Here is a 24,932-nt window from a genome sequence, read left to right on the forward strand (position 1 = left end):
AATGCCACAGCCTACCTGAGCATTGTTTCTGACCATGTCCATCACTTTATGACCACCATGTACCCATCCTCAGATGGCTACTTCCAGCAAGATAATGCACCATGTCACAAAGCTTGAATCTTTTCTTGAACATGACAACGAGTTCACTGTACTAAAATGGCCCCCACAGTCACCAGATCTCAACCCAATAGAGCATCTTTGGGATGTGGTGGAACGGGAGCTTCATGCCCTGGATCTGCATCCCACAAATCTCCATCAACTGCAAGATGCTATCCTATCAATATGGGCCAACAATTCTAAAGAATGCTTACAGCACCTTGTTGAATCAATGCCACGTAGAATTAAGGCAGTTCTGAAGGCAAAAGGGGGTCAAACACAGTATAAGTGTGGTGTTCCTAATAATCCTTTAGGTGAGTGTATATACGTGTGCTGAATTTGTGTGTGTGCATCTGTGTATATTTATATATACATAATTATTATACACCGTACACAGATATATGATGTAAACAAAAACTTTTATTTTGCAAACGATTAGTCGTTTTGCAGCCCTACCCCAGAGTTTAACGTCTAAAATATTTTGATATAAAAAGTTATGTATAAAAGTATACATGCATGTGTGTGTATTTATATATGCAAAATAATTAGCTACACACAGTACACACATATATTATGAAAAAAAACTTTTTTTTCTATGCGATTAATCGTGATTAATCTTTTGACAGCCCTAATAAAAATCATTATGTTCTTCTCAAATGTATCATCAGGCCACTGTGACAGCGCTTTTGTCGCGTCTTTGGCGTGTACGAAAACGTGCTCAACAGACCGTAAAGAAACTCCTCTCCTCACTGGGCGGCTCCAGCCTGGCCCACGGCCTTCTGGGAGAACTACGTGTGGTCATCAACAAACACAAGGTAGAACTCCAGGACGAAAGAATATAGACTTTATATAAATGAGCTTGTTTTGATTTATTTATTTTTTGACAGATTCTGCCGTTAGATGTTCTTCAGACAGAAACTGGGGAGCTGACTGAGATCGGACGCTTGTATGTTGCACCGCGGTCTTTGCTGGATGCCCTGAGCGCGATCTGCTCGGTAGCGACACAGTGGAGCGACCCTGCAGAGGCTGAGAAACTGGCTCTTGATATTCTCATAGTTACCCATCATCCCTCTGTTGGTCCGTCTCCATTTATTTGTATATTACATAACCCACATGAGCATGAAATGCACATTTGCAATAAGATCTGCTCCACAGATTCTTGAATATTTCTGTGATGTTGTTTTTCTCAGTCACAGTGAGGTCTGAGGCGTGGCCATATCTCCTGTCCAAAATGAAGATAGATCCTGCTTGTTTTATTGACAAACACCTGGATATCATCTTGCCTCGCCTGCTGGAGGCAAACGCAGACAATCAGGTCCGTTTGGAATTGCAGCACACAGCTGATTGTAACCATTGACTTCCATAGTAGGAAAACAAATATTATTTAAGTATTCTGATAAATGATGAAGAACATATTTTAATTAATGATGATAAGCACACAGTTGATGGTACCCATAGAATTTCATCGTATTTGTTTTTCCTACTATGGGAGTCAATGTTTACAATCAGCTGTGTGCTTACCATCATTTATCTAAATATCTTACTTTGTGTTCAAGAAATTCATACAGGTTTAAAGCAGTGCTTCTCAAATAGTGGGGCGGGACCCCCAGGGGGGGCTCGAAGTGACACCAGGGGGGGCGCGCGAGACCCTGGGGTAAAATACTTTTTCAGGAAGTGATTTTTTTGCACTGTCACTTAAAGACATTACACCCCAATCACGCTGATAAGCCGCTTGAGTTATTATTATTTATTGATTATATTTAATTCAATTTTTCAGTATCAAACGGTCAAAAAATATTATACTTTAAACAAGGATTGATTTTTTTTTTCAGGCAAATTGATGCATTTTAAGTCTTTTCTGTTACAGACTAAAAAACAATGTTAATAAAGTTATTCTTTGCTGTAAGTTGATCGATATTTATTTTTTGTGTTTTCTTTAATGTTAATAAGGATACAATGTTTTGCAGATGTCTCATTTTATAGATAAATTATACTAATTAGAGTCGCGGCGGAGAGTTGGGTGTGGCGCGAAATGTTTACTTCTTCCTAGGGGGGGCGTGACAGAAAATAATTGAGAAGCACTGCTTTAAAACAACCTGAGGATATAATGACAGAATTTAAATTTTTGGGTGAACTATCCCTTTAAAATTGTCTTGTTTCTTTTTAGGCTGTTCAGAACGCTGTTGGCTCTCTGTCCGTTCTGTCCCCCGCTAAACTACTTCCACGTGTTATGGATCATGTGACCCAGCGTTTGTCCAATCCAGCGCTGAGTCAGGTAACGCGTCAGGAATATGCAATCATGCAAACGCCCGAGGGTGAACTCTATGATAAGAGCATCATAATGAGGTAAAGCTTCACAAATCTTTACAAACAACATGACATAGTCTTTACAGTTGTGCCGTCTCCTATCGGTGTTTAGCTTGTTTCTCTTTCTTGTTTTACCAGCGCACAACAGGAGAGCACAAAGAAAGGCAACATGAAGCGAGAGAATAAGGCTTATTCCTTTAAAGAGCAGATCATCGAGCTGGAGCTACAGGAGGTGAGAGAGCACACAACATCTACTGTGATCAACAATGAGATTAAAGGATTATTTCACTTTCATTAAAATCACCCCCATGTCATCCAAGATGTTCATGTCAGAGCCCTGCATTAAAGCTGCATAGAAACTGTAAACTGTTGAGGTCCACTATGGAGAAAAATCCTGGAATGTTTTCCTTAAAAAATTCAAAGGGACATTTCACAAGACTTTTTGTAAGATGTAAAATAAATCTTTGGTGTCACCCGAGTACGTATGTAATGTTTTAGCTCAAAATACCATATAGATAATTTATTATAGCATGATCAAATTGCCATTTTTAGCTGTGAGGAATTATTATAATAAGATCCCCTTCTGACATCACAAGGGGGGCCCAATTTCAATGACCTATTTTTTCACATGCTTGCAGAGAATGGTTTACTAAAACTAAGTTACTGGGATTTTCTTTTTCACATTTTCTAGGATGATAGAAGCACTGGTGACCCAATTATAGCACTGAAACATGGAAAAGTCAGATTTTCATGATATGCCCCCTTTAAAGGATTATTTCCCTTTCACAGAAAAAAATTTAGTTTCTGTGTTGAGTAATGACAGTAAGTTTACTAGCATAAACATTATAGCACATTTATATAGTTATGTACTTTAAAAAACATTTTTGGGCCTGATTTTAAAGGGGATGAAACACAAAGAAAGATATTTTAAGCAACTTTTCTAACCAACCCGTTTTTGAGCACCATTGAGTTCCATAGTATTTTTTTTTCTACTATGGAAGTCAATGGTGCTTCTGTTTCCTGCTTGAATACAAATGTCTTCCTTGGTGTTCAGCAAAACAAAGACATTTATACAGGTTTATAACATGAGGATGAGTAAATGATGAATTCAATTTTGGGTGAACTCTTTACCTTTAAAGGTATTGCGGAGGATTTCCTTTTTCCGGGTGGATCATCAAGACTATTGGTCCTCCTAGTTGTCAATCAGGAGTGTTGCGCAATTGCATTTTTTGAAAAGTGGAAAAGGCGGTTCTTTTCTAAAATTCGAGAAAATCTTCCGCTACACCTAATTTTTTAGGTGTATTATAATATGAAATGACGTGTGTTAACACCAACTGTGTGTTTGTAGGAAATCAAGAAGAAGAAAGGCATCAAAGAGGAGATTCAGCTGACCAGCAAACAGAAGGAGATGATGCAGAATCAGCTGGAGAAAGAGTCCAGCATCCGTAAGAGATTACAGGAGGTGAGAGGTCAAAGAATCACAGCCAGAGAGATGCATTCATCATAGAGATATATCACGTGACACCTGTCTCTCGCCTCTCGTTATGAGAATTTCTTATTTCTAAAAATTCAAAGGTAAAAGTGTAAACCTCTCTTTAACTTTATCCGTTTCTCAACACTTTCTCCGTCTCTATTTCTGTCAGTTGGATGTGGAGCTGCAATGTGCTATCGGTCTGTTAGAAGCGGCTCTTGATCGTCGTCCGTCTCTGATCTGGATGCATCTTCCAAGAGTTGTGCACTTTCTCCTGCCGCTCCTACAATCTCCTCTGGCTGCTGCTCGCGTCAAACAGATGTTTCTGAACACCGGTGTTTGTCTGATGCCTAAAGAACTCAACTATCTGGGTATGTTTTCTGTTACATAATGACTACTAGGGTTGCACTGATGCCACATTTCGATACCAGAATCTTAAGTATCGACTAATCCCGATCTGATACTACTGTATGTTTCTTGAACAATTTAAAATTGCACACACGCAGTGTTTCCCACAGGATTTTGAGGAGACTGTAGTGGTGATGATGTGACCCGCTAATTAGCATATATGTGATGTCATCATGTCGTGTTTGCATTTGATCTAGTGTTGGCACCTGAAATATGTTTCACTTCTACTCTTTGATCTGTATCTGTATTTGATCTGTATTATATATTAAATTATATTTTAAGCCGAATTAAGCTGTTTTAAATAGTGAAATAAAAATGTAAATGGGAATCATGAAAATTTTATTTGTGGGGGCCAGTGTTGATTCTGTGGTGGGTCACCACAAATAAATCAATGTATGGGAAACACTGCACACGGGTATATACACACACAAAATCAAGAGAATTTTAAATGTGTAGAGTGCTTATTGCCAAATCTGGTATCATTTTAAATGTATTTAAAGTGGGTTTCAAGTTATAAGATAGTCAGTGTTTTAATAAATGATTAATCATGGCCGTGTTTGAAGGGGTAGTTTGCCAAAAAATGAAACTATGTCATAATTTAGTTGTTCTCGAGTTGTTCCAAACCTGTATAAATTACTTGGTTCTGCAGAACCCAAAGAAAGATTGTTTAAAGAAAGTTTGTAACAAAGCAAATCTGGGGCACCGTTGACTTCCATAATAGGAAAATAATACTATGGGAGTGAATGGTGCCTCTGATCTGTTTGGTTGCAAACATTCTTCAAAATATCTTCCTTTGTATTCTGTAAAACAAAGTAATTTAGATTTCGATCAGTCCCGGTAAAAAAAAAAAGTTCCTGATCGGCCCCGATACCGATCCCAGGTATTGGTTCAGTGCGTCCCTACTAATTACTTTGTTTACTTGGATTATAAATTGTAGTAAGACAGTGAGTGCGTTTACATGCACATAACACGTGGGTTCATGTAAACGCATAAAACGGTTTTCTTTTATCGGTAAAAGCCCATAAACGGCATAAGCAAAAACAATCGGCACAGGTAGTTTTTTGCTCATTACCCTGATTCTGTGTGGCATGTAAACATCTTAACCGGCTTTCTCAAGGTTTTGTCCATGTGCGCATGTCTCCCTGTGTGATGTTTATCTTTTAAGAAGTGCAAAGTAACGCATAAAAGTCTCTGCTCGACATAAAAGTCTCCTAGCTTAAAACAGAGAATGCAGGCAGCTTTTTTAACAACTAGTGATGCTCCGATCAATGCCGATCTCCACAAAAAAATTTGTGGCCGATCACTATTCTGTATCGGACAGCTGATTTATTCACAGCTATTTCATGTACTACGGCTTTTATTCAGTAAGTTCTTATCGATCTAAAATCATTGTTAGTTTAAGTCGTTTATAACATGCATTTAAAAAAGCAACACTCGTCAAACATAATTATTATACATATTCTTTATTATCATGAAAATACCTGAAAAGGTTTGAAGAATGGCATCATAGCTGCGTGTGTATTGTTCTTCGTCTACAGCGCATTTTGAGTTTCTGCACGAGAGCGCCCCCTGGCTTTTGGATGTAATGTAATTCATTGAGAAGCATAGCAAGCATTATCGGCCGATCGATCGGAGCATCCCTATTAACGACTATAATGTACTATAGGCGGTGACGTCACTGCCTGCGAGAAACCCGACAATTCCCAAGTCCCATGTAAACACAGTTGTCTGCATAGCCAGTTTATTGATTTGCATTTAAACGCATGAAAACAGTTTTCTTTAATAAGCAGATTTTCAATAGTTATCCGCTTATTCTGTGCATGTAAACACAATGACACCACTTAGTTTGGACATTTTTGCAAATAGCATTTCTGAAAACCCTAATTTTTTTCTGTTCATCTAGCGGTTCTTGTGGGCCAGGTAACCTTACGCCTGCTGAAGCCCGAGTGCGAGTTAGACCCTGCATGGGCTCAAGAAGATCTGAACACCGCAATCCAGCGCACCATCTTACAGCTGTACACACACACAGTACCTCAAAAAGAGGGGAAAACAGGTGAGTTTCACACAATTACATGTATCCACATCCTTCAAAATGCGAGAATATTACAGAAAATAGTTTGTTTGCAATGTTTAATTTGCAAAGCTTGCCCAGAAATTTACACTAGAGGTCTTCACGAGTCCACTTCGATCCGAAAACCCGAGGTCCGACCCGAGCAGGCTTGGCTCTAAAAGTTTCATGTGTGCCTCAGACACATGTCGGGTATAATATTAGCGGCATCGGATTTTTAAATTAGGATATGAACTGAACTATTTTGCATGTGTGCATCCAATCCTTTTCCAGTGCTTGCGACATCGAGTGGCTGGCGGTAGGTTCATTTTTATTGAACCAGGCCTGTCAATCAATTTTAAATGCACATTTTAGCAGTTACCATATTTTCTGGACAATAATGCTACGTACACACCAAATGCGGGATTTAACTTAGTGCCATGCGAATTGTTCGCTCGAGTTGAATATTTTCAACTTGGGCAAAGACGCGTTTGAGGCGAATAGCGCGTGTTTTCGCGGTAAACGCGCCGGCCATATCAAAGACGCGATCAGACGCGTCTTCACGTCGGGCGACGCGTCTGATCGCGTCTTTGCATTGACTTTGTGTGTAATCTACTCATGCAAATCGTTGAACTCGCATCTGGTGTGAACCCACATTAAGTTGCTTCAGTGTATAGGTCGCTTTAGTCAAAAAATGCATCATGAAGAGGAAAAAACATATATAAGTCACATTTATTTAGAAAAATATTATTCTTTTTGGGGGCATTTTGTTTAAGTCTTTCTCTGTTGTCTTTAAAGGAATATTCCATTTTCTTAAAAGAAAAATCCAGATAATTTACTCACCACCATGTCATCCAAAATGTTGATGTCTTTCTTTGTTCAGTCCAGAAGAAATTATGTTTTTTGAAGAAAAAATTGCAGAATTTTTCTAATTTTAATGGACTTTAATAGAGCCCAACATTTAATACTTAACTCAACACTTAACAGTTTTTTTCAACGGAGTTTCAAAGGACTATAAACAACCCCAAACAAGCCATAAGGGTCTTATCTAGCGAAACGATTGTCATTTTTGACAAGAAAAATAAAAAATATATACTTTTAAACCACAACTTTTCCTCAAGGTCCTAACGTAAATGGAGTTCACATGTTAGATATATAAAACGCACATTTGCGGACCATTTTAAACAATAAACTGACACAAAGACATTAATTAGTATCAGTTGACATACAACAACGTAGGAACGGTCCTCTTTCAAGACGCTTGTAAACACTGGGGCAGAGTTTCGCGTTCGTCCTCTGTGACCTGTTGACGTCATGACGTATTGCGGTGACGTAGTGGTTTCAGCTGGAGCATCACGACCGGATCTACACAACGAGAAGTTGTGCTTTAAAAGTGTATTTTTTTTTTTTTTATTGTCAAAAATGACAATCGTTTCGCTAGATAAGACCCTTGTGCCTCGTGTGGGATTGTTTGTAGTCCTTTGGACTCCGTTGAAGAAAACTGTTAAGTGTTAAGTATTAAATGTTGGGTTCTATTAAAGTCCATTAAAATTAGAAAAATTCTGCAATGTTTTCTCCAAAAAACACAAATTCTTCTCGACTGAACAAAGAAAGACATCAACATTTTGGATGACATGGTGGTGAGTAAATTATCTGGATTTTTCTTTTAAGAAAATGGACTAATCCTTTAAGTTAATGTTTCAGTAGTAACAGTTTTTTTTAGGCGGTTGGCTACAGGAGCAACATATAGCGCCCTCTCGTGGCTGTAGACGGTAATGTTTTCTTTTGGTTCACGTTAGTCAGTATGAATTAATTTTGACACATAAGTTGCACCTGACTAAGTGGCAGGACCAGCCAAACTATGCCCTACGCAGGGCTCCAGACTGCACACACGTCAGTGCAGTTTACATTCGGGTACAGTCCGGTTAAAAAAAATTGCCACTGGGTCGAGTCGGTTCCGGGTCTAATTTTGTCGGGTTTGTCTCGGGTCAGGTCTTTGTTTAAAAAAAATAAAAAATTATTCACCTCAGGTTTGGTTAAAAAGTGATACTGGTCGGGTACATTCTTAAAAATCCTAATTGAGTTGTGACAACATATTTAGTTTGTTACAAAAGTAAAAAATACTTAGCAGTAGTATTACTTGGCAGGGTTAGGAAAGAGGGTATAAAATGCGATATTTGCATAGAAAGTTTTTTGTGAGCGTCATCTAAAGTGTGTTTATATTGTGTTTGCCGGGTTAGATGTCTGTGCCCTGTCGGCACCAGCGTTCTCCTTCTGTTTCCCGCTGCTGCAGGCTGTGTTGAGTCAAAGCAGTGGAAGCTCAGATGAGAGCGAGCAGATGATGACACACGCACTTCAGGTCATCAACACACACGCACAGCTGCGAGCGCAATCTGACGACGATACGCTTATAGACGAGGTACATATGTGGCATTTTAAGATGTAGATGTGATCATTTTGGAGACTATGCATGTTTATGTAAATTAGTTTATAATCAATGTCATTTCCTGTTCGTTTAGAACGGTCCTGAACTGCTGCCCAGAGTTCATATGCTGCTTTTGTTGACTAAAGTGATTGGCACATCCACACCCCGCCTTCAGGTACAAACACTGTCACTTGACCAGCCGTTGTGTTTTTAAGAGAGACGTGTTTTGACGTTGTATGTGTGTTGTAGGTTTTGGCATCGAGCTGTCTGACTACTCTGTGTGCCAGCGCTGGAGGACAGGAGGGTTGTGCTCTCGCTGAACAGGATGAGATTGACGTTCTGCTGGATGCTTTACTCTCTCCGTGTTTCTCAGTGAGAGACTCTGCACTTCGGGTAAGTTTTTCTCTATCTTCTCCTCTTGTTACACTTTTAAACTCTTTATTTAATGAGGGCCTATTAACTCTCATAGGGGCTGTTGGAGATGGAGTTGGCTTTACCCACTGATAGCACAGACCCCAATGGTCTGAAGGTCCTGAGGAGATTGTGGGTTGCCAAATTCGATGTGGAGGAGGAGAGCCGAATTCTGGCTGATAAGTGAGTCATGCACTAAATTCATACCAGTTTCTAGAAACATTCTGGGCATACTGCTGTATTCGGATACGTCTGGAGTGAATGACGTTATAATAAGTCGGATAAGATAATGCATGCTTATTTCGGCTTTAAAAAAGGAAACATGCGTTTTTTTATGTACATGTATCTTTTAAAACTTTGACAAATCACAGAAATCTCAGAAGTGCTAATAGTCAGTTTTATATTACCAGACTGATAAAAGCTTCCATGACTCATGAGGTTTATGCCGGATTCCCACGGGTCATGGAATTTCTGGAATATCATGGACTTTTATAAAGTTTATTGCAGACATTGGAAGTCAGGGAATTTTATATATTTTTTGACCAAGTCATGAAATATCAGGGATTTTGTTTGTCACTTTAAAATGTAATCCGCTTGTTAAATTGTGACATAAGGAATGCCATTTTCGGTTCCAAGCCTCCACTAATTTTCAAATGAAACTACAATCTAAACAGCCGTTTATGGGCATTGATTATTCATTTCATGCATTTCAGCAAATTATTTTACACTACATTATTGGCACTTTTCCATTGCCCGCGGTTTGGGTCGTGTCGGCTTACTTTTGGGGGCTTTTCCTCTGGGTTCAGTACGTAGTACCTGATAATTTTTTTTTTTAGTACCACCTTGGATGGGGTTCCAAGCAAGCTAAGTTGATACTAAAACGTGATGCAAAAACACTGTAGATCACTGATTGGTCTGAGAGAATCGTCACTACCAGGGCCATCACTAAATGCAAGATTAGCTTTACCTTTATGCTAGCTTTATGCTGTCTCGAGCAAACCTGTTGTCATCTGTGCTTTGCTCTAAGAGGCTGTTTACACTTGGCACCAACATGCGTTTTCATCGATCGGATCACAAGTGGATGACGTTAATGCCAGGTGTAAACGGTGTTCAAAACGTTTTGTGTTTTGACCACTTTCAACCACATTCAGAGGTAGTCGAAAACCCTTTCGATCGGATTGCTTTTGTAGTGTAAACGCACATGCGGTTGAGTGTGTTCAAACAGCCACACGCGACCGCCTTTTCTCCATCTATTTATCTAATCTGATATACTGAACACAATGTTTTACGTCTTTTCTGACGTCTGGTGCGAACACACGGTGAACAGCGCTATTTTTAGCCTTTCATTGATAAAACTAAAGCGGGTGATCTCCGCAGTTTCATTTTGCAAGCGTGTGAAAGTTGCGTGATTTTATTTCATAAATTGCGCTGAACTATCAGAGAAAGTTCTAACATATACACGTACAAAACACTGTGCAGCGTGTTTACTAACAACAGAAGCTGCGGACTCCGACATAATATTACTTCGCATCCATATTACTCCCGCTCACATTTGTATGACAGCAGGAAGACTCGCCCACAGTCTCGACAAACCACCCCCTCACAGTATTCAGGACAGAAGCGGTCGAAAGTGGACAAGATAGACGGATTTAAAAAAACAGGTTTAAACGTCATGTGTCTCTCTCGTCCACTTGTGATCCAATCGACGAAAACACATCTTAATACCAAGTGTTAACAGACCCTATGTTCCCAAACTCCCTTTTAGCGATGAAAAACATCCACAGGTTGAGAATCAGGAACACCATACCTGTGTTTTCCAGGCTTGCGGTTCGTGACGGCACATTCACGACACACACGCCCGCCCGCATGTATACTTAAATGCAACTTAAATGAGGCTCAGCGGCGCGTCGACTGACGCCACGGGTGGTTTTTTTTACAGAAACTGTCATGTGAGGCCGAGTTGGTTATAAACGCAATGTGCAAACATCTATTTGTGATGGTAAATTTCGATTTTGTGAGAAATAAATGAATGTATGGGAAACACTGCATTCCAACGATGCTCGTGCCCACTTTTTGTATGATGTCACAGCAGTAGGTAGCGCAAATAAAATGACACGCCCATAATCCCTCCCACTCTGAAGTGTTAATAAACTCAATGGAAAAGCTAACCAAGCCAAATTGAACTGAGCTGACCTGACCCGTGGGGTACTATGCAATGGAAAAGTGCCATTTCAGGCTCACGGCATCTCAGACACGGGTCTTAAAAATTCCGCTTTTTATTCAGTGAAAGTCAGGGAACTTGACACTTGGCTTAGAGCGAGAACCCTGTTTTTGTCACTGCAGCCAATCAGATTTGATCTTGTGTAAGAAAGTGTCAGTTTTGTGTCATGCAATCTGAACGTTTGTCTTTTCTGTGTCAAGACTCTGGCAGGCTCTGTGTCTGGAGCTCGTGTCTGATCTCTGCCCAATGCTGATCGAGGATGTCATTCATCACGAGGAGGTCGTGCGGTCGGCAGGTGCAGAAGCTCTTTCCAGTGCCGTCAGCCAGTACCAGGACCAATCTGCAACGGTTTTGAGCCAGCTTATCGAGCTCTACCATCAAAAACTATTTGTAAGTATCACATACACTGCAGCTCGAGGATGGGCACTAATCTTTCATGATGTTCAGGGAAATAAACATTGAGTTTCATCTGTAAGACCGATGGCATTGTGTTAACTCTTAGAAATCATTATGATTGAATTGCTGTAATGTTTGTTATTGAATGTCCGCCATATGTTTTTGTTTCTCCAGAGACCTCCTCCAGTTCTTGACGCTCTTGGACGCGTCATTTCTGAATCTCCACCTGACCAGTGGGAGGCCAGGTAAAATATACAGTGTTTCCAGATACAGAAGTAGTTTTTTGTTTTTAGATTTTTTAGATTCTCATGCTAAACAGTGCAATTTTTATGGTTAACATAACACACAGTGTTTCTGCTAATCTCATGTTAATCTTAAAGGTTGGGTGCATGATCTCTGAAAGCCAATTTTGACATTTGAAACCACCTAAACAAACACGCCCCTACCCCAATAGAATTTGGACCTTCTTTTGATAGACCCGCCCCACACATACGCAACCCAGACAACGATGTCGGTTAGTAGACACGCCCCTTACTGCTGATTCGCTACAAGTGGGTGATTCTCACGAAATCCAGACTTAGGTGTCCAGCATCAGATTTTTTTTAAAAGCCCTTTAAGCCTATTTTTTTGCACATATAAGATTAAGGTCTGCACTTACTATAACCATTATTTTTTTTGAGGATTTAAAAAAATATTTCCTGTAGAATTATTTAAATTTTTTAGATTATCATTTCCGCAACATGATATTACATTAAATATATGCATTTACAAACTCATGTTTCGGTAATGAGAACTAAAAAGTTGTCTAGGTACTATGACAAACAAAATCTGGAGAGAAAAAATAAGAACTGCTTACCTGGTAGCCATCTTGAGTGTCACAGTCAATTATGTCTCTTCCAACAATTTTTTGTTTTTTGAAAATGTAGTTTCTTGAGGGCTTAAACAATGATTGAAAATTGTTGCGGAGGATTTACCAGTGATCACCAAATACCACATGTTTCTTTACTGTAAATTTTTGTAGTATAACATGCACTGAAGCTTTTTATTTTTAGATTTTAATTATAAATTTTCCATGTCAAAGAACCCAAATCCAGTCATGGACACGTTGCGGTAATGAAAATTTGGTTTGTAAAAATGTCATTTAAAATCATGTGCAAAATAGTACGTAAAGAGATGTTTGTAATTGCATGCTGCTTATTTTGATACTCTTACTTTGCATTTACTTTTTTGTCAAAATGTTTCATGACACCTCATAAGTCTAATTTCGTGAGAATCACCCAAAGATTGCCAACAAAACGCAGACATTTGATTCAGTTTTACTTGCCGCCTGCAACTCATGACCCTATTGGGACTGCCCCATTTCAACAAAATCCAGCTTTAAACAAACACACTTGCACAACTCTGCTGCTATTCCATATAAACAAACTATATTCATTGTTCCCATAATGCTGAGCTCATTGGGAAGCTTAAATTTCTCTCACAAACAACAATACACTTCTCTGGTGACGTTGATATTATGTCAGCTCTTGTGTGCGTGCGCTATTCTGGGTCAAGTGCCCATATAAGGACTTCCACTGTACTTCCTGCACTGAAATGACCATAAATGAAATAAAGCATCATTTACTTATGAATCTCTCGTGTTTGAAAAAACTTTCAGAAACTTGTACAAACCCTGACAAAGTGCATTCGACACTTTGATGCTCGCCAACATTTTTTGTGATTTTCACAAAATGCCTTCCAGGAAAATGTTCTTCTTAAAATATATAAACATACAAATATATCAAATGAAAGAACAGACCCTCTGCTTTCAAACAAACTAACAAAACGGGAACAAATTTTTTTATTCCATTTTCATTTGTTCTCTTTTATAACATCTTAAATATGGGAAGGTTTCTTTAAAAATACAAAATTTTGAGGAAAAGTTGAAATAATGGCATTTTTGTAAAATAATTTTGTTAGAGATCATATATTTAGAACGATGATCAAATGTTGTATCAAATGTCATATGTTGTTAAATTAGTTTTTGCTTCATTTTTTAATAAATTGGGTAAGAGTGCCATCTAGTGGATAACAAAAACTCAAAAATACTAAACAATGATTTGTTTCCTCTCTCAGTAGGAACTTACTCAGATTGTAATTAATGTGTTTCCTGTCTTTGCAGATGCGGCATTGCTCTGGCTCTCAACAAACTGGCCCAGTATCTGTATGAGGGTCAGGTGACACCTCTCTTCTTGTTTTTTGTGCCGGATGCTCTTAATGACAGACACCCGGATGTGCGACGCTGCATGCTGGATGCGGCGCTCTCTGCCCTTAACACTCACGGCAAGGTACCTCCCTCACCTCCATAGAGATGCCTTTGTGATCCTTCTCGGATGTTCATCACAGTTTTCTTCAGTATCGGTGCTCTGTGATGTCATTTTAATTTTGTCCTGCAGGACCAAGTGAGCTCTCTGCTGCCCGTGTTTGAGGAGTTCCTAAAGAACGCTCCGCAGGACGCCAGCTACGACGCCGTGCGACAGAGCGTCGTCATCCTTATGGGTTCACTGGCCAAACATCTGGACAAGAGTGACCCGAAAGTTAAACCCATCGTGGCCAAGCTGATCACAGCCCTGTCTACTCCCTCACAACAGGTAAGATCCTCTTTACAATGTCAAGCCCATTTACCCACTTTACATACAGCCGCATATCTAGAGACCACTCCAGTTTTGCCTTTAATCATCATTTATATATCTTGGAGACATGTTTTGTAATTTAGTGTAAATTAATTATGTGTGTTTTAATCTCCCATCTGTCCCTTTCTTTCTGCTCATCCTCAGGTTCAAGAGTCGGTGGCGGGCTGTCTGCCTCCGCTGGTTCCTGCTATAAAAGAGGACGCTGGTGGGATGGTGAAGAAACTCCTTCAGCTCCTGCTGGAGAGCGATAAATATGCCGAGCGGAAGGGTGCGGCTTATGGTCTGGCGGGCCTGGTGAAAGGTTTGGGTATCCTGTCCCTCAAACAGCAGGATATTATGACCACACTAACCGATGCCATTCAGGACAAGAAGAACTCCAGACGCAGAGAAGGTAAGTTGTAAAATAGAAAACCAAGTGAGAGAGCTTTCTCCCTTTATTTTTCCTAAAGGATTAGTCAATTTTCTTAAAAAAAAAAAAAATCCAGATAATTTACTCACTACCATGTCACCCAAAATGTTAATGTCTTTTTTGGTTCAGTCGAGAAGAAATTAGGTTTTTTGATAAAAACATTCCAGGATTTTTCTCATTTTAATGGACTTTAATGGACCCCAACACGTAACAGATTTAATGCAGTTTAAAATTGCAGTTTCAAAGGACTCTAAACGATCTCAAACGAGGCAAAAGGGTCTTATCTAGTGAAACGATTGTCATTTTTGGCAAGAAAAATAAAAATATGCACTTTTAAACCACAAGTTCTCGTCTTCCTCCGGCTGTGTGACGAGCCAGCGCGACCACGTAATTGCGTGATGACGTCGAAAGGTCACGTGTTTCATATATGAAACGCACACTTGCAGACCATTTTAAACAATAAACTGACACAAAGACATTAATTAGTATCATTCAACATAAAACAACGTCGGAACGGTCCTCTTTCTCCACATTTGTAAACACTGGGGAGGAGTTTTGCATACGTCATTCGTGACCTCTTGACGTGATGACGTATTACGTGAGGTCACGCTGGCACCTCACACGACCGGAGGAAGATGAGAAGTTGTGGTTTAAAAGTGCATTTTATATTTTTCTTGCCAAAAATGACAATCGTTTCGCTAGATGGAACCCTTGTGCCTCTTTTGGGATCGTTTGGAGTCCTTTGGAACTGCCATTTTTAAAACTGCATAAAAACTGTTAAGAGTTGGGGTCCATTAAAGTCCATTAAAATGAGAAAAATCCTGAAATGCTTTCCTCAAAAAACACAACTCCTCTCGACTGAACAAAGAAAGACATCAACACCCTGGATGACATGGTGGTGAGCAAATTATCTGGATTTTTTTTTAAGAAAATTGACTAATCCTTTAAAGATAAGAATTAAAAGTAGCGTCTATATTGTGTCAAGACATAAGCCATTTTTTATGTATTACATATATTTAACGTAAACTTATCTTCTCTCAATCTCACAGGTGCTCTGTTCGCCTTCGAGATGTTGTGTAACATGCTGGGGAAGTTATTCGAGCCGTACGTGGTCCATGTTCTTCCTCACCTCCTGTTGTGTTTTGGTGATGGGAACCAGTACGTCAGAGAGGTAAATGCACACGGTCCTTGTGGTCTGTCCTCCTCACACATGTCTGTTTTTTTCTTATCTTTTTACCTCTTCTGTATCAGGCTGCAGATGACTGTGCTAAAGCCGTGATGAGGAATCTGAGCGCTCACGGTGTGAAACTCGTCCTGCCGTCTCTGCTGGTGGCACTGGAAGAAGAGTCCTGGAGAACCAAAGCAGGTCAGACTCAAAATTTCAAATGAACACCTGTGATCGATGTACTTTATTTATTTACCAATATTCCACACATATTTATTAACTCTTTCCATGACGGCAGTTTTTTTTTTTTTTGTGGTTGCCAGCCAGCTCCAGCAATTTTTGATTTTCACAAAAGTTGAATGCCTTCCAGGAAATGTTCTTCTTTAAATATATAAACGTACAATATATCAAATAAATGAACAGACCCTTTGCTTTATTCATGTTTTCTTTTATCGCCTTTCGAATATGGGTAGGTTTCTTTAAAAATATCATATTTTAAGTAAAAAAAGAGGTAATTGCATTTTTGTAAAAAACTTTTGTTAAAGATCAGATTTAGAGCTATGATCAAAACATACACAGAATTTTTTTTACTGTTTTTGGATCAGTGGATGCATCAGTGTTTTATAAGTTGGGTAAAAGCACCACCTAGTGGATAATAGTGGAAATATGGATTGCCGTAAAAACCCATCATTGGCAGGGGGAGGGTTTACCCACTACTTTTTTTAAGAATACCTATTAAACCAACAGAGTCTCATTAAACATGCTGTTTTGATTGCCTTAGCAATGTGATGTTACACTGATAAAGCCCCTCCCACATGCACTGACTGACAGTCTTGTATTACGATAGTTTCTGGGTTGTGGCTAGTCGGCCTTGCTTTATCCACCCCTAAGCTACACTGACCGCTATTTTCATAATGTTATGTTTTTTCTCTGTAGGCTCTGTGGAGTTATTGGGTGCGATGGCTTATTGCGCTCCTAAGCAGTTGTCCTCCTGTCTGCCGAACATCGTACCCAAACTGACCGAGGTTTTGACCGACTCTCACGTGAAGGTCCAGAAGGCCGGTCAGCAGGCTCTCCGACAGATCGGCTCGGTCATTCGCAACCCTGAGATCCTTGGTATGCACGAGCTATTCGTTTTATGTTACACCTTATATAACCTTTTATGTTCTGTTTCAATGACACTAAATTGATGTTTTTGTGAATTGTGCAGCGATCACCCCCGTTTTGCTGGATGCTCTGACCGATCCATCTCACAGGACGCATCACTGCCTGCAAACGCTGCTGGACACAAAGTTTGTGCACTTCATTGATGCTCCATCACTTGCTCTGATCATGCCCATCGTTCAGAGAGCTTTTCAAGACCGTTCCACCGACACACGCAAAATGGCCGCCCAGATCATAGGAAACATGTACTCACTCACTGACCAGAAGGTGTGAAATAAGCTTTCATGTTTCATGTTGTTAAAAATACACATTTGAATGTGTAAATCTTAATTGTCCATATCTTTGTGTTGTGTTTTATACAAGGATTTGTCTCCATATCTGCCAGCTGTGATTCCAGGACTGAAAAGTTCTCTGTTGGATCCTGTGCCTGAGGTACAAAAATCTGGCATTTTATAAAGGCCTGTATTTTAGTCTTTTAATGCATAGCCTTCATGAAGTCCACTTACAACTTTAGTTAAGCGTCAAATTCACAGCTTATGTTTTTGTTGCTGTTTGCTGCTGTCAGACTTCACAATGAGCCCATTTTGTCATTTAGTTTAAGTAAATGCTCAGGGTGGGCTGGGGGAGTAAGTTTTGAATATATATTTGGATGGTGAGAAATCATTTTTAAATGGCACGAGCTGAATCTGCAGTGTGTCACGTCCCATCTGCCCCTGATCCGCAGGTACGAACTGTCTCTGCTAAAGCTCTGGGTGCCATGGTGAAGGGTATGGGAGAGTCGAGCTTTGAGGACCTGCTGCCGTGGCTCATGGAGACGTTGGCTTCAGAACAGAGCTCTGTGGATCGCTCTGGTGCTGCACAAGGTGAGAACGACCCAATTATGCTGCATTGAACCAACAGAGGGCAGCAGAGAGCTGCAGCTCAGACCTAAATCTATTCTAGCTGATGTTTGTTTACATTTACAGTATTTAAAATATTAAAGTGCTTACCAGTGCTAATTTATATTTGCCTTATACCTTCTTGTAATTAATTTACCTTAAATGATTAATTCATTTTCATAAAAAAATTAATAATTAGCCCCATGTCATCCAAGATGTTAGTCTTTCTTTTCTTCATTTGAAAAGAAATTGAGTTTTTTGAGGAAAACATTCCAGGATTTTTCTGCATATAGTGGACTTTAGTGGACCTCAACAGTTATGCAGCTTCAAAGGGCTCTTAACGATCCCAGACGAGACATAAGGGTCTTATCTAGCAAAACAATTGTCCTTTTCGCCCAAAAATTTACTTTTGATCACACATTTTTGTTTTGTACTGGCCGTGTGGCTCGCCAGCCGATCTTGCGTATTACGTAATCATATTGAAAGGTCAGGCGTTACCAGTGTTGGGGAAAGTTACTTTTAAAATGAATGCATTACAATATTAAGTTACTCCACAAAAAAGTAACTAATTGCGTTAGTTACTTTTCATGGAAAGTAATGCTTACGTTACTTTTGCGTTACTTTTTCTTACTTGGCTGAGGCTTGATCTCTTTCGGGCCTTGCAGGCGTTTTTTATGATCGCAAAAGGTCAAGCTCTGGCATGCCATCTCCAGTTTTTGAATCAAACTGGTCCCGCTCTACCGAGCCCCTAAAGTGACATTGGAGTAAAAAATAATCTAAAGTGTAGTTTAATGTGCTTACGTGAAATCTTCATGTGCAGATTTTTTTTTTAAGTTTAGTTTTGCGTGCGCACACGAAACTTAACGCAATAGTTTCACGTGCGGACGCGATGTCTTCACGTGCGGACGCCTTAGTTTCTTAGTCTTAGCAATGTGATGTCACACTGATAAAGCCCCTCCCACATGCACTGACTGACAGTCTTGTATTACGATAGTTTCTGGGTTGTTGCTAGAAGGGATACAGCTACGGCCAAAATCTCACCGGATGAGTGCTGTTTTTCTCATAATCTTCCCCCCAAAACTTAATTTTAAACCCAATGGGGCAGTTTTCTAAACAGGGCTCATCTTTGTACCAGACTAAAAAATGCCTGTTTAAACTGCTTTCATTTAAAAACACCTTGTCCTGTTAAATTTTAACATATACCAGTGACATTGCTTTGTCTTAAGATGCACACCTGTAGTGTGTTTTTCATAAGGCATGTTTGTAAAAACTTCTTAAATTACCTAATATAAATAAGGTCTAGTCCTGGATTAACCTAAATTCTGCCTGGGAAACCGCCCCAATAACTTGTAAGATTTTACAGCAACAAAAACATAAGCTGTGAATTTGTAAAATTTGGCCTTTAAACGCGATAGTTTCACGCGATAGTTTCACGTGCGCACGTGAAACTATCGCGTGCGCACGTGAAACTATTGCATAAAACTATTGCGTTTAAAGGCCAAATCGTACAAATTCACAGCTTAACTGTGAATCGCGTGCGCACGTGAAACTAAACTTTATTTAATTTTTGCTCCATGTCCCCTTAGGGGCTCCGTGACGCTCAGGCGCACAGAGTGTGTAATTTTTACGTTAATATGTTCAGTTTAATTCAGAACATTATTTTATTTTTAAAATGAATTATACTGAAAATTAACTCTCATTACTTAAAAAAAAAAACTCAAATATTAATGTGTACATTTATAAAGTAATGCGTTACTTTGCTTGTTACTTCAGAAAAGTAATATTATTACGTAATGCACGTTACTTGTAATGCGTTACCCCAACACTGCGCATTACGTATGTGCAACGCACATTTGTGGACCATTTTAAACAATAAACTGACACAAAGACATTAATTATTATCATTTCACATACAACAACATCGGAATGATCCTCTTTTTCCACACTTGTAAGCACTGGAGTGGTAGTTTTCGCATGACCTTTCGATATGATTACGCAATGTGTAAGGTCACGCTGGCACGTCACATGGCTAGTGCAAAACGAGAAGTTGTGGTTAAAAAGTACTTTTTTGTTGTGAAAATGACAAAGACGTGTCTTTATGCAGGTATTGTTGTTTTTTGCTGTTCTGGGTCTGATGTGTCTGTGTGTTTTAGGTCTGGCCGAGGTCATGGCTGCTCTCGGTGTGGAGAAACTCGATAAACTCATGCCTGACGTGGTGCAGACAGCCAGTAAGATCGACATCGCCTCTCACGTCAGAGACGGATACATCATGATGTTCATCTACCTCCCGCTCACCTTCGGAGAAAAATTCACTCCGTATGTGGGTCCCATCATTCCCTGTATCCTGAAGGTGAGACGCTTTATCGCTTTCTAATGGTCTCACAGTGTGATCTTTTATTGCTTGCTCAAGATGGATTCTTATCTCTCTACGTCTCTCGCCCTTGCTCTCTTTCTATTTGTAGGCTCTGGCCGATGAGAACGAGTATGTTAGAGACACAGCCTTGCGTGCAGGTCAGCGTATCATCAGCATGTATGCTGAGACCGCCATCGCCCTCCTGCTCCCAGAGCTTGAACAGGGTCTCTTTGATGACCTGTGGAGAATCAGGTATTTTGCACACACACACACACAGCTTTTATAAGTGTCCCTCCATCAGATCATAAGTTAAGACCCTCTTCATTTGTGGTTGTCATAGTGATGGATGCTGATGCTACTTGTGTTCTTTTAGATTCAGCTCGGTGCAGTTGCTAGGAGACCTGCTGTTCCACATCTCCGGGGTAACGGGAAAGATGACAACCGAGACGGCATCAGAGGATGACAATTTTGGCACAGCCCAGTCCAACAAGGTACTGAGTAATGTGTTTTTGAAACGCACTAGAGTGACATTATTCATCCTGCTGTCAAGACCTCAGAAACAGGGTCTGACAGCACCGCTATCTTTAGAAGAAGAAATATCTCTCACTTCCTGTTGTCGTATATATAAATATACTTTGATGAATATATTTAGGCCATTATTGGAGCACTGGGCCCTGAAAGACGCAACCGTGTACTTTCTGGACTCTACATGGGCCGCTCAGACACGCAGCTGGTGGTGAGACAGGCGTCTCTTCACGTATGGAAGATTGTGGTGACAAACACACCCCGCACCCTGAGAGAAATCTTGCCAACCCTTTTCACACTTCTGCTGGGGTTCCTGGCCTCTACGTGTCCAGACAAAAGAACGGTACACAGATACACATCTCTTTAATTTCCATGTCTTATTAAATCGCCCGGTTTTGTAGATGAACGGAAGATAAAAAGCTTTTCTGTGTAACCATATTGTGTTTTTCCTTATCTAGATCGCCGCTCGTACGTTGGGTGATCTGGTGAGGAAGCTGGGCGAGAAGATTTTGCCTGAGATCATTCCCATCCTGGAGGAGGGTTTACGTTCGGACAAGAGCGACGAGAGGCAGGGCGTGTGTATCGGCCTGAGTGAGATCATGAAGTCCACTAGCAGAGACGCAGTGAGTCATGCAGCGATGCGGAAGATAAAATAAAGGTCAGGTGATTTGTGGTGATCTGACATTTTGTGTCTGTGTGTGTGTGTCAGGTTCTGGTGTTTTCTGAGTCTCTGGTCCCCACCGTGCGCAAGGCTCTGTGTGATCCTCTGGAGGAGGTTCGAGAAGCGGCCGCTAAAACCTTCGAGCAGCTTCACACGACTATCGGTCACCAGGCGCTTGATGACATCTTGCCCGCCCTGCTCAAGCAGCTGGTACCATCTTAGTTGCATTTTTATTAGTGATCCCGCAATATTCAGATACTTCACTAGCTGTGTTTACATTAACCTTTAAATTGAGCAAATGAGTTGAAAATACAGCCAATGGACATGCATAAATTTAGCAAAAACTCACATATATCGCAAAAAAGTTTTTACACTCGTTTCTCAGACAATTCGGAAAAGGTGTATTTTGCAAAACTGCAATTGAAACCATTTATTAGCATTTTCAGGTCACCTGATGCATGTAAGTCACATAATTATTGTTTGTAGATAATGCGGTATGTAATAGGGGTGTAACAATACATCAATATGTATCGATACATATATTTTATTTCTAATGATCCGATGCATTGATGCAACACGTAAAAAATCGATTTGAGGTACCTTTATTTTGACACTTTCCACATCCTCGTTCCACCTTGCATTTCCACCAAAGCGTGCATTTTTGTTTTTGTTTATTTCCATCTTCTAGCATCAGCAAGTGAATGTGATGCAGAACTACATGTGATTTGTCCATGCAAAACTCTCCTGAACATGTTGATCTGGGTTTTTTTTTTTTAAGAAAAATCTCTCAAAAGAGATCACTGCAGCACTTGTTTGACACTTAAGATCTGATGTTGTGTGACCAGATCACATGCTTAAGTTTAACAGCTTTATTTTTATATTAATTATTTTAATTTTCAATTTATTTATTTTTTCATAAACTACATCAGTGATTGTCACTATTGCACATGTTGGCACAAAATACTGAAAGACTTTGACTGTTGCCATCATATGCTTGATTTTTTTTGTGACATTTTGTTAATGTTCCAATTGGGACAGAGATTGTGCCATTTTCAAAGAGTTAAATTAAATGTTCATGTTATATATTTTGGTTGCATTTGTAAGTAAAAATGTAACTGCTTAACTAGGAACGTAATATAAAAATATCAATAAATTAATTGAATCGAATCGTAATCAGACCGGAGAAGTGAGTGATGGACAAAAATTGCACAGCAGTCGGAGAATTTTTTACAGGATCTTAATTAACTGTCCGATTTACACCCCAAGTATATACTAAAACCTCTCAGAAACACCTCAATACGTGTCTGCTCCCAAGTATAAGAGGCTTTCCTTGCCAGTATTGTTTAGGTCAGTGTGTGCGGTCCCCTTTGTGTACATTGTACACCTTCATGGCCCCCCTAAAGAAAATGTTTGACATCATTTTTTTATTATTATTATTATTAAACCAAGATATTCAATTATACAACGTATTGCTTTTGAGGTTTAATTACACAGAATTTATGATAAATTAATCTATTTTATAAAATGTCATAAAACTGGGGCCCCCTGCACATCTCATGGCCCCCAGCTTGAGAACCACTGGTTTAGATAACACTCCTACATTTCTTTTGATTTAAAATAATGTACTATTACCTACAAAAAACACCTATATGTGTCCGCTCCTAAGTGTAAGGTGCTTTCCTTGGCATTAATGTTTGGATAATACGCTTATGTCTGCTTTTGTTAAAAATAATGCCTATGGTAAATGTGATATTACTAAGCTTACCAACATCAGTCAATGTGATGTTTGAAATGACTTATCGCAAGAGGAAACCATGTTTCAGTCGCATATCATTGATTAATCAAAAGGCTGCAATAGTATTTGAAAATAACGCTAAAGTTTTGCGCATGTCTGCAATGGAAACGCAGCGATTGTTAGTTTCCCTCCATCTGGGATTTTGTAGGATGCATTAGCTGCAGTCTAAAGATGATGATGATGATGATGATGTTAATGTATGTTGATTGTAGGAGGATGAAGAGACATCAGAGTTTGCACTGGACGGACTCAAGCAGGTCATGGCCGTAAAGAGTCGCTCAGTTCTGCCTTACCTGGTGCCTAAGGTGAGTTTGTTTTTGTTTTTTAACTAGCGACAGGTAAGCATCGCAACTTATTTGGACCAAGAACTGCTTATTTAAAGGGCACCTATAATGCCTGTTTTACAAGATGTGTGCCCAAAATATGTCTGTGAAGTCTCATCTCAAAATACCCCACATATTATTTATTATAGCATGTCCAATATTTGGGTGGGAACAAAAATGTGTCTGTACCTTTAAGTGCAAATGAGCTGCTGCTCCTCACTCCCTTAACAAAAGCTGATTCCTGTGAATACAGTCTTATGTAGTGTTCACACCAGACGCGGTAGAGGCGGCAAGCACGAGTGATTTACATGTTAAGTCAATCCAAAGACGCGATTAGGCATCCTGCGGCGCGGTATGCGCAAATGGCACTGAACGCGCGAATTGAAACGTGCAAGTTTTCCGCGCCGTGTTAACCAATCAGGACCTTGCTGTAGTAGTGAAGTGATTACAGAAAGTGGGGGGGTCACGGAAGCCCCTCCCATGGCGCGAATTTCCACTTGAATGTCTCGAATGACTAGAATTTCACGTGCGGCTTTTACGCGCGAATGAAGTGAGTAAACTCAAATGTTCAAGCATACAACTAGTTTTTGCCGCCTCTACCGCGCCTGGTGTGAATGCACCGTTAGACTATATTATGAGATATGGTTGACAGCGTACAATTTGCTGACGGTGGAAACTACAGTAATGCAGGACTGTCAGTCAATGGCTATGGGTGGGGCTTTATCAGTGTGATGTCACGTTAACAAGAGAATCAAAACGGCATGTCTAATGAGACTGCTTTGTTTGATGGGGATTAAAAATGGAGTGGGTGGATTTTTTTTATTGTAGGGTTGTTGTGTTCACACACTACCAACACATATTTATGTCCGTACTATAATAGGCGCCCTTTAAATAGGAACAATCATTTTGAGCATCTGTAAAACAACCAACCTCACTAGATGGGGCTGGGAAATGGGAACTAACCAAACCATGTTTTTAACTAAACTAACAGAGATAGAGTAGAATGATAATAAACTTTTGTATATGCATTTTTATCTCCTCTAAGCTAACCGCTCCTCCCGTGAACACGCGTGTTCTGGCCTTCCTCTCTGCGGTGGCGGGAGACGCCCTGACGCGCCATCTTGGGGTGATTCTGCCCGCGCTCCTGTCCTCCCTCAAAGACAAGCTGGGCACAGAAGAATGCCTGCAGGTAAACCTGACACCTG

At 39.9% G+C, this 24,932-nt stretch overlaps 1 protein-coding gene across 1 annotated transcript in view; it reads left to right on the forward strand.

The window, feature by feature from the left end:
* gcn1 (GCN1 activator of EIF2AK4) overlaps window positions 1-24,932 on the forward strand; it is a 37,778-nt gene that overhangs the window by 6,177 nt on the left and 6,669 nt on the right. The window contains exons 18-48 of the mRNA XM_073868107.1: window positions 748-911; window positions 984-1,173; window positions 1,287-1,411; window positions 2,264-2,442; window positions 2,542-2,635; window positions 3,752-3,865; window positions 4,047-4,245; window positions 6,186-6,335; window positions 8,570-8,748; window positions 8,849-8,929; window positions 9,004-9,147; window positions 9,224-9,348; window positions 11,587-11,776; window positions 11,957-12,027; window positions 13,944-14,109; window positions 14,218-14,412; window positions 14,599-14,845; window positions 15,913-16,034; window positions 16,115-16,229; window positions 16,965-17,144; window positions 17,239-17,459; window positions 17,556-17,624; window positions 17,917-18,055; window positions 20,224-20,420; window positions 20,533-20,675; window positions 20,797-20,914; window positions 21,076-21,291; window positions 21,407-21,571; window positions 21,658-21,819; window positions 23,617-23,709; window positions 24,773-24,916. Of these exons, the coding sequence (XP_073724208.1) occupies window positions 748-911; window positions 984-1,173; window positions 1,287-1,411; window positions 2,264-2,442; window positions 2,542-2,635; window positions 3,752-3,865; window positions 4,047-4,245; window positions 6,186-6,335; window positions 8,570-8,748; window positions 8,849-8,929; window positions 9,004-9,147; window positions 9,224-9,348; window positions 11,587-11,776; window positions 11,957-12,027; window positions 13,944-14,109; window positions 14,218-14,412; window positions 14,599-14,845; window positions 15,913-16,034; window positions 16,115-16,229; window positions 16,965-17,144; window positions 17,239-17,459; window positions 17,556-17,624; window positions 17,917-18,055; window positions 20,224-20,420; window positions 20,533-20,675; window positions 20,797-20,914; window positions 21,076-21,291; window positions 21,407-21,571; window positions 21,658-21,819; window positions 23,617-23,709; window positions 24,773-24,916 (4,697 nt within the window). The remainder of the gene's footprint in view (window positions 1-747; window positions 912-983; window positions 1,174-1,286; window positions 1,412-2,263; window positions 2,443-2,541; window positions 2,636-3,751; window positions 3,866-4,046; window positions 4,246-6,185; window positions 6,336-8,569; window positions 8,749-8,848; window positions 8,930-9,003; window positions 9,148-9,223; window positions 9,349-11,586; window positions 11,777-11,956; window positions 12,028-13,943; window positions 14,110-14,217; window positions 14,413-14,598; window positions 14,846-15,912; window positions 16,035-16,114; window positions 16,230-16,964; window positions 17,145-17,238; window positions 17,460-17,555; window positions 17,625-17,916; window positions 18,056-20,223; window positions 20,421-20,532; window positions 20,676-20,796; window positions 20,915-21,075; window positions 21,292-21,406; window positions 21,572-21,657; window positions 21,820-23,616; window positions 23,710-24,772; window positions 24,917-24,932) is intronic.

Source organism: Misgurnus anguillicaudatus, chromosome 5, assembly GCF_027580225.2.
Source record: "Misgurnus anguillicaudatus chromosome 5, ASM2758022v2, whole genome shotgun sequence".
NCBI lineage: Eukaryota > Metazoa > Chordata > Actinopteri > Cypriniformes > Cobitidae > Misgurnus > Misgurnus anguillicaudatus.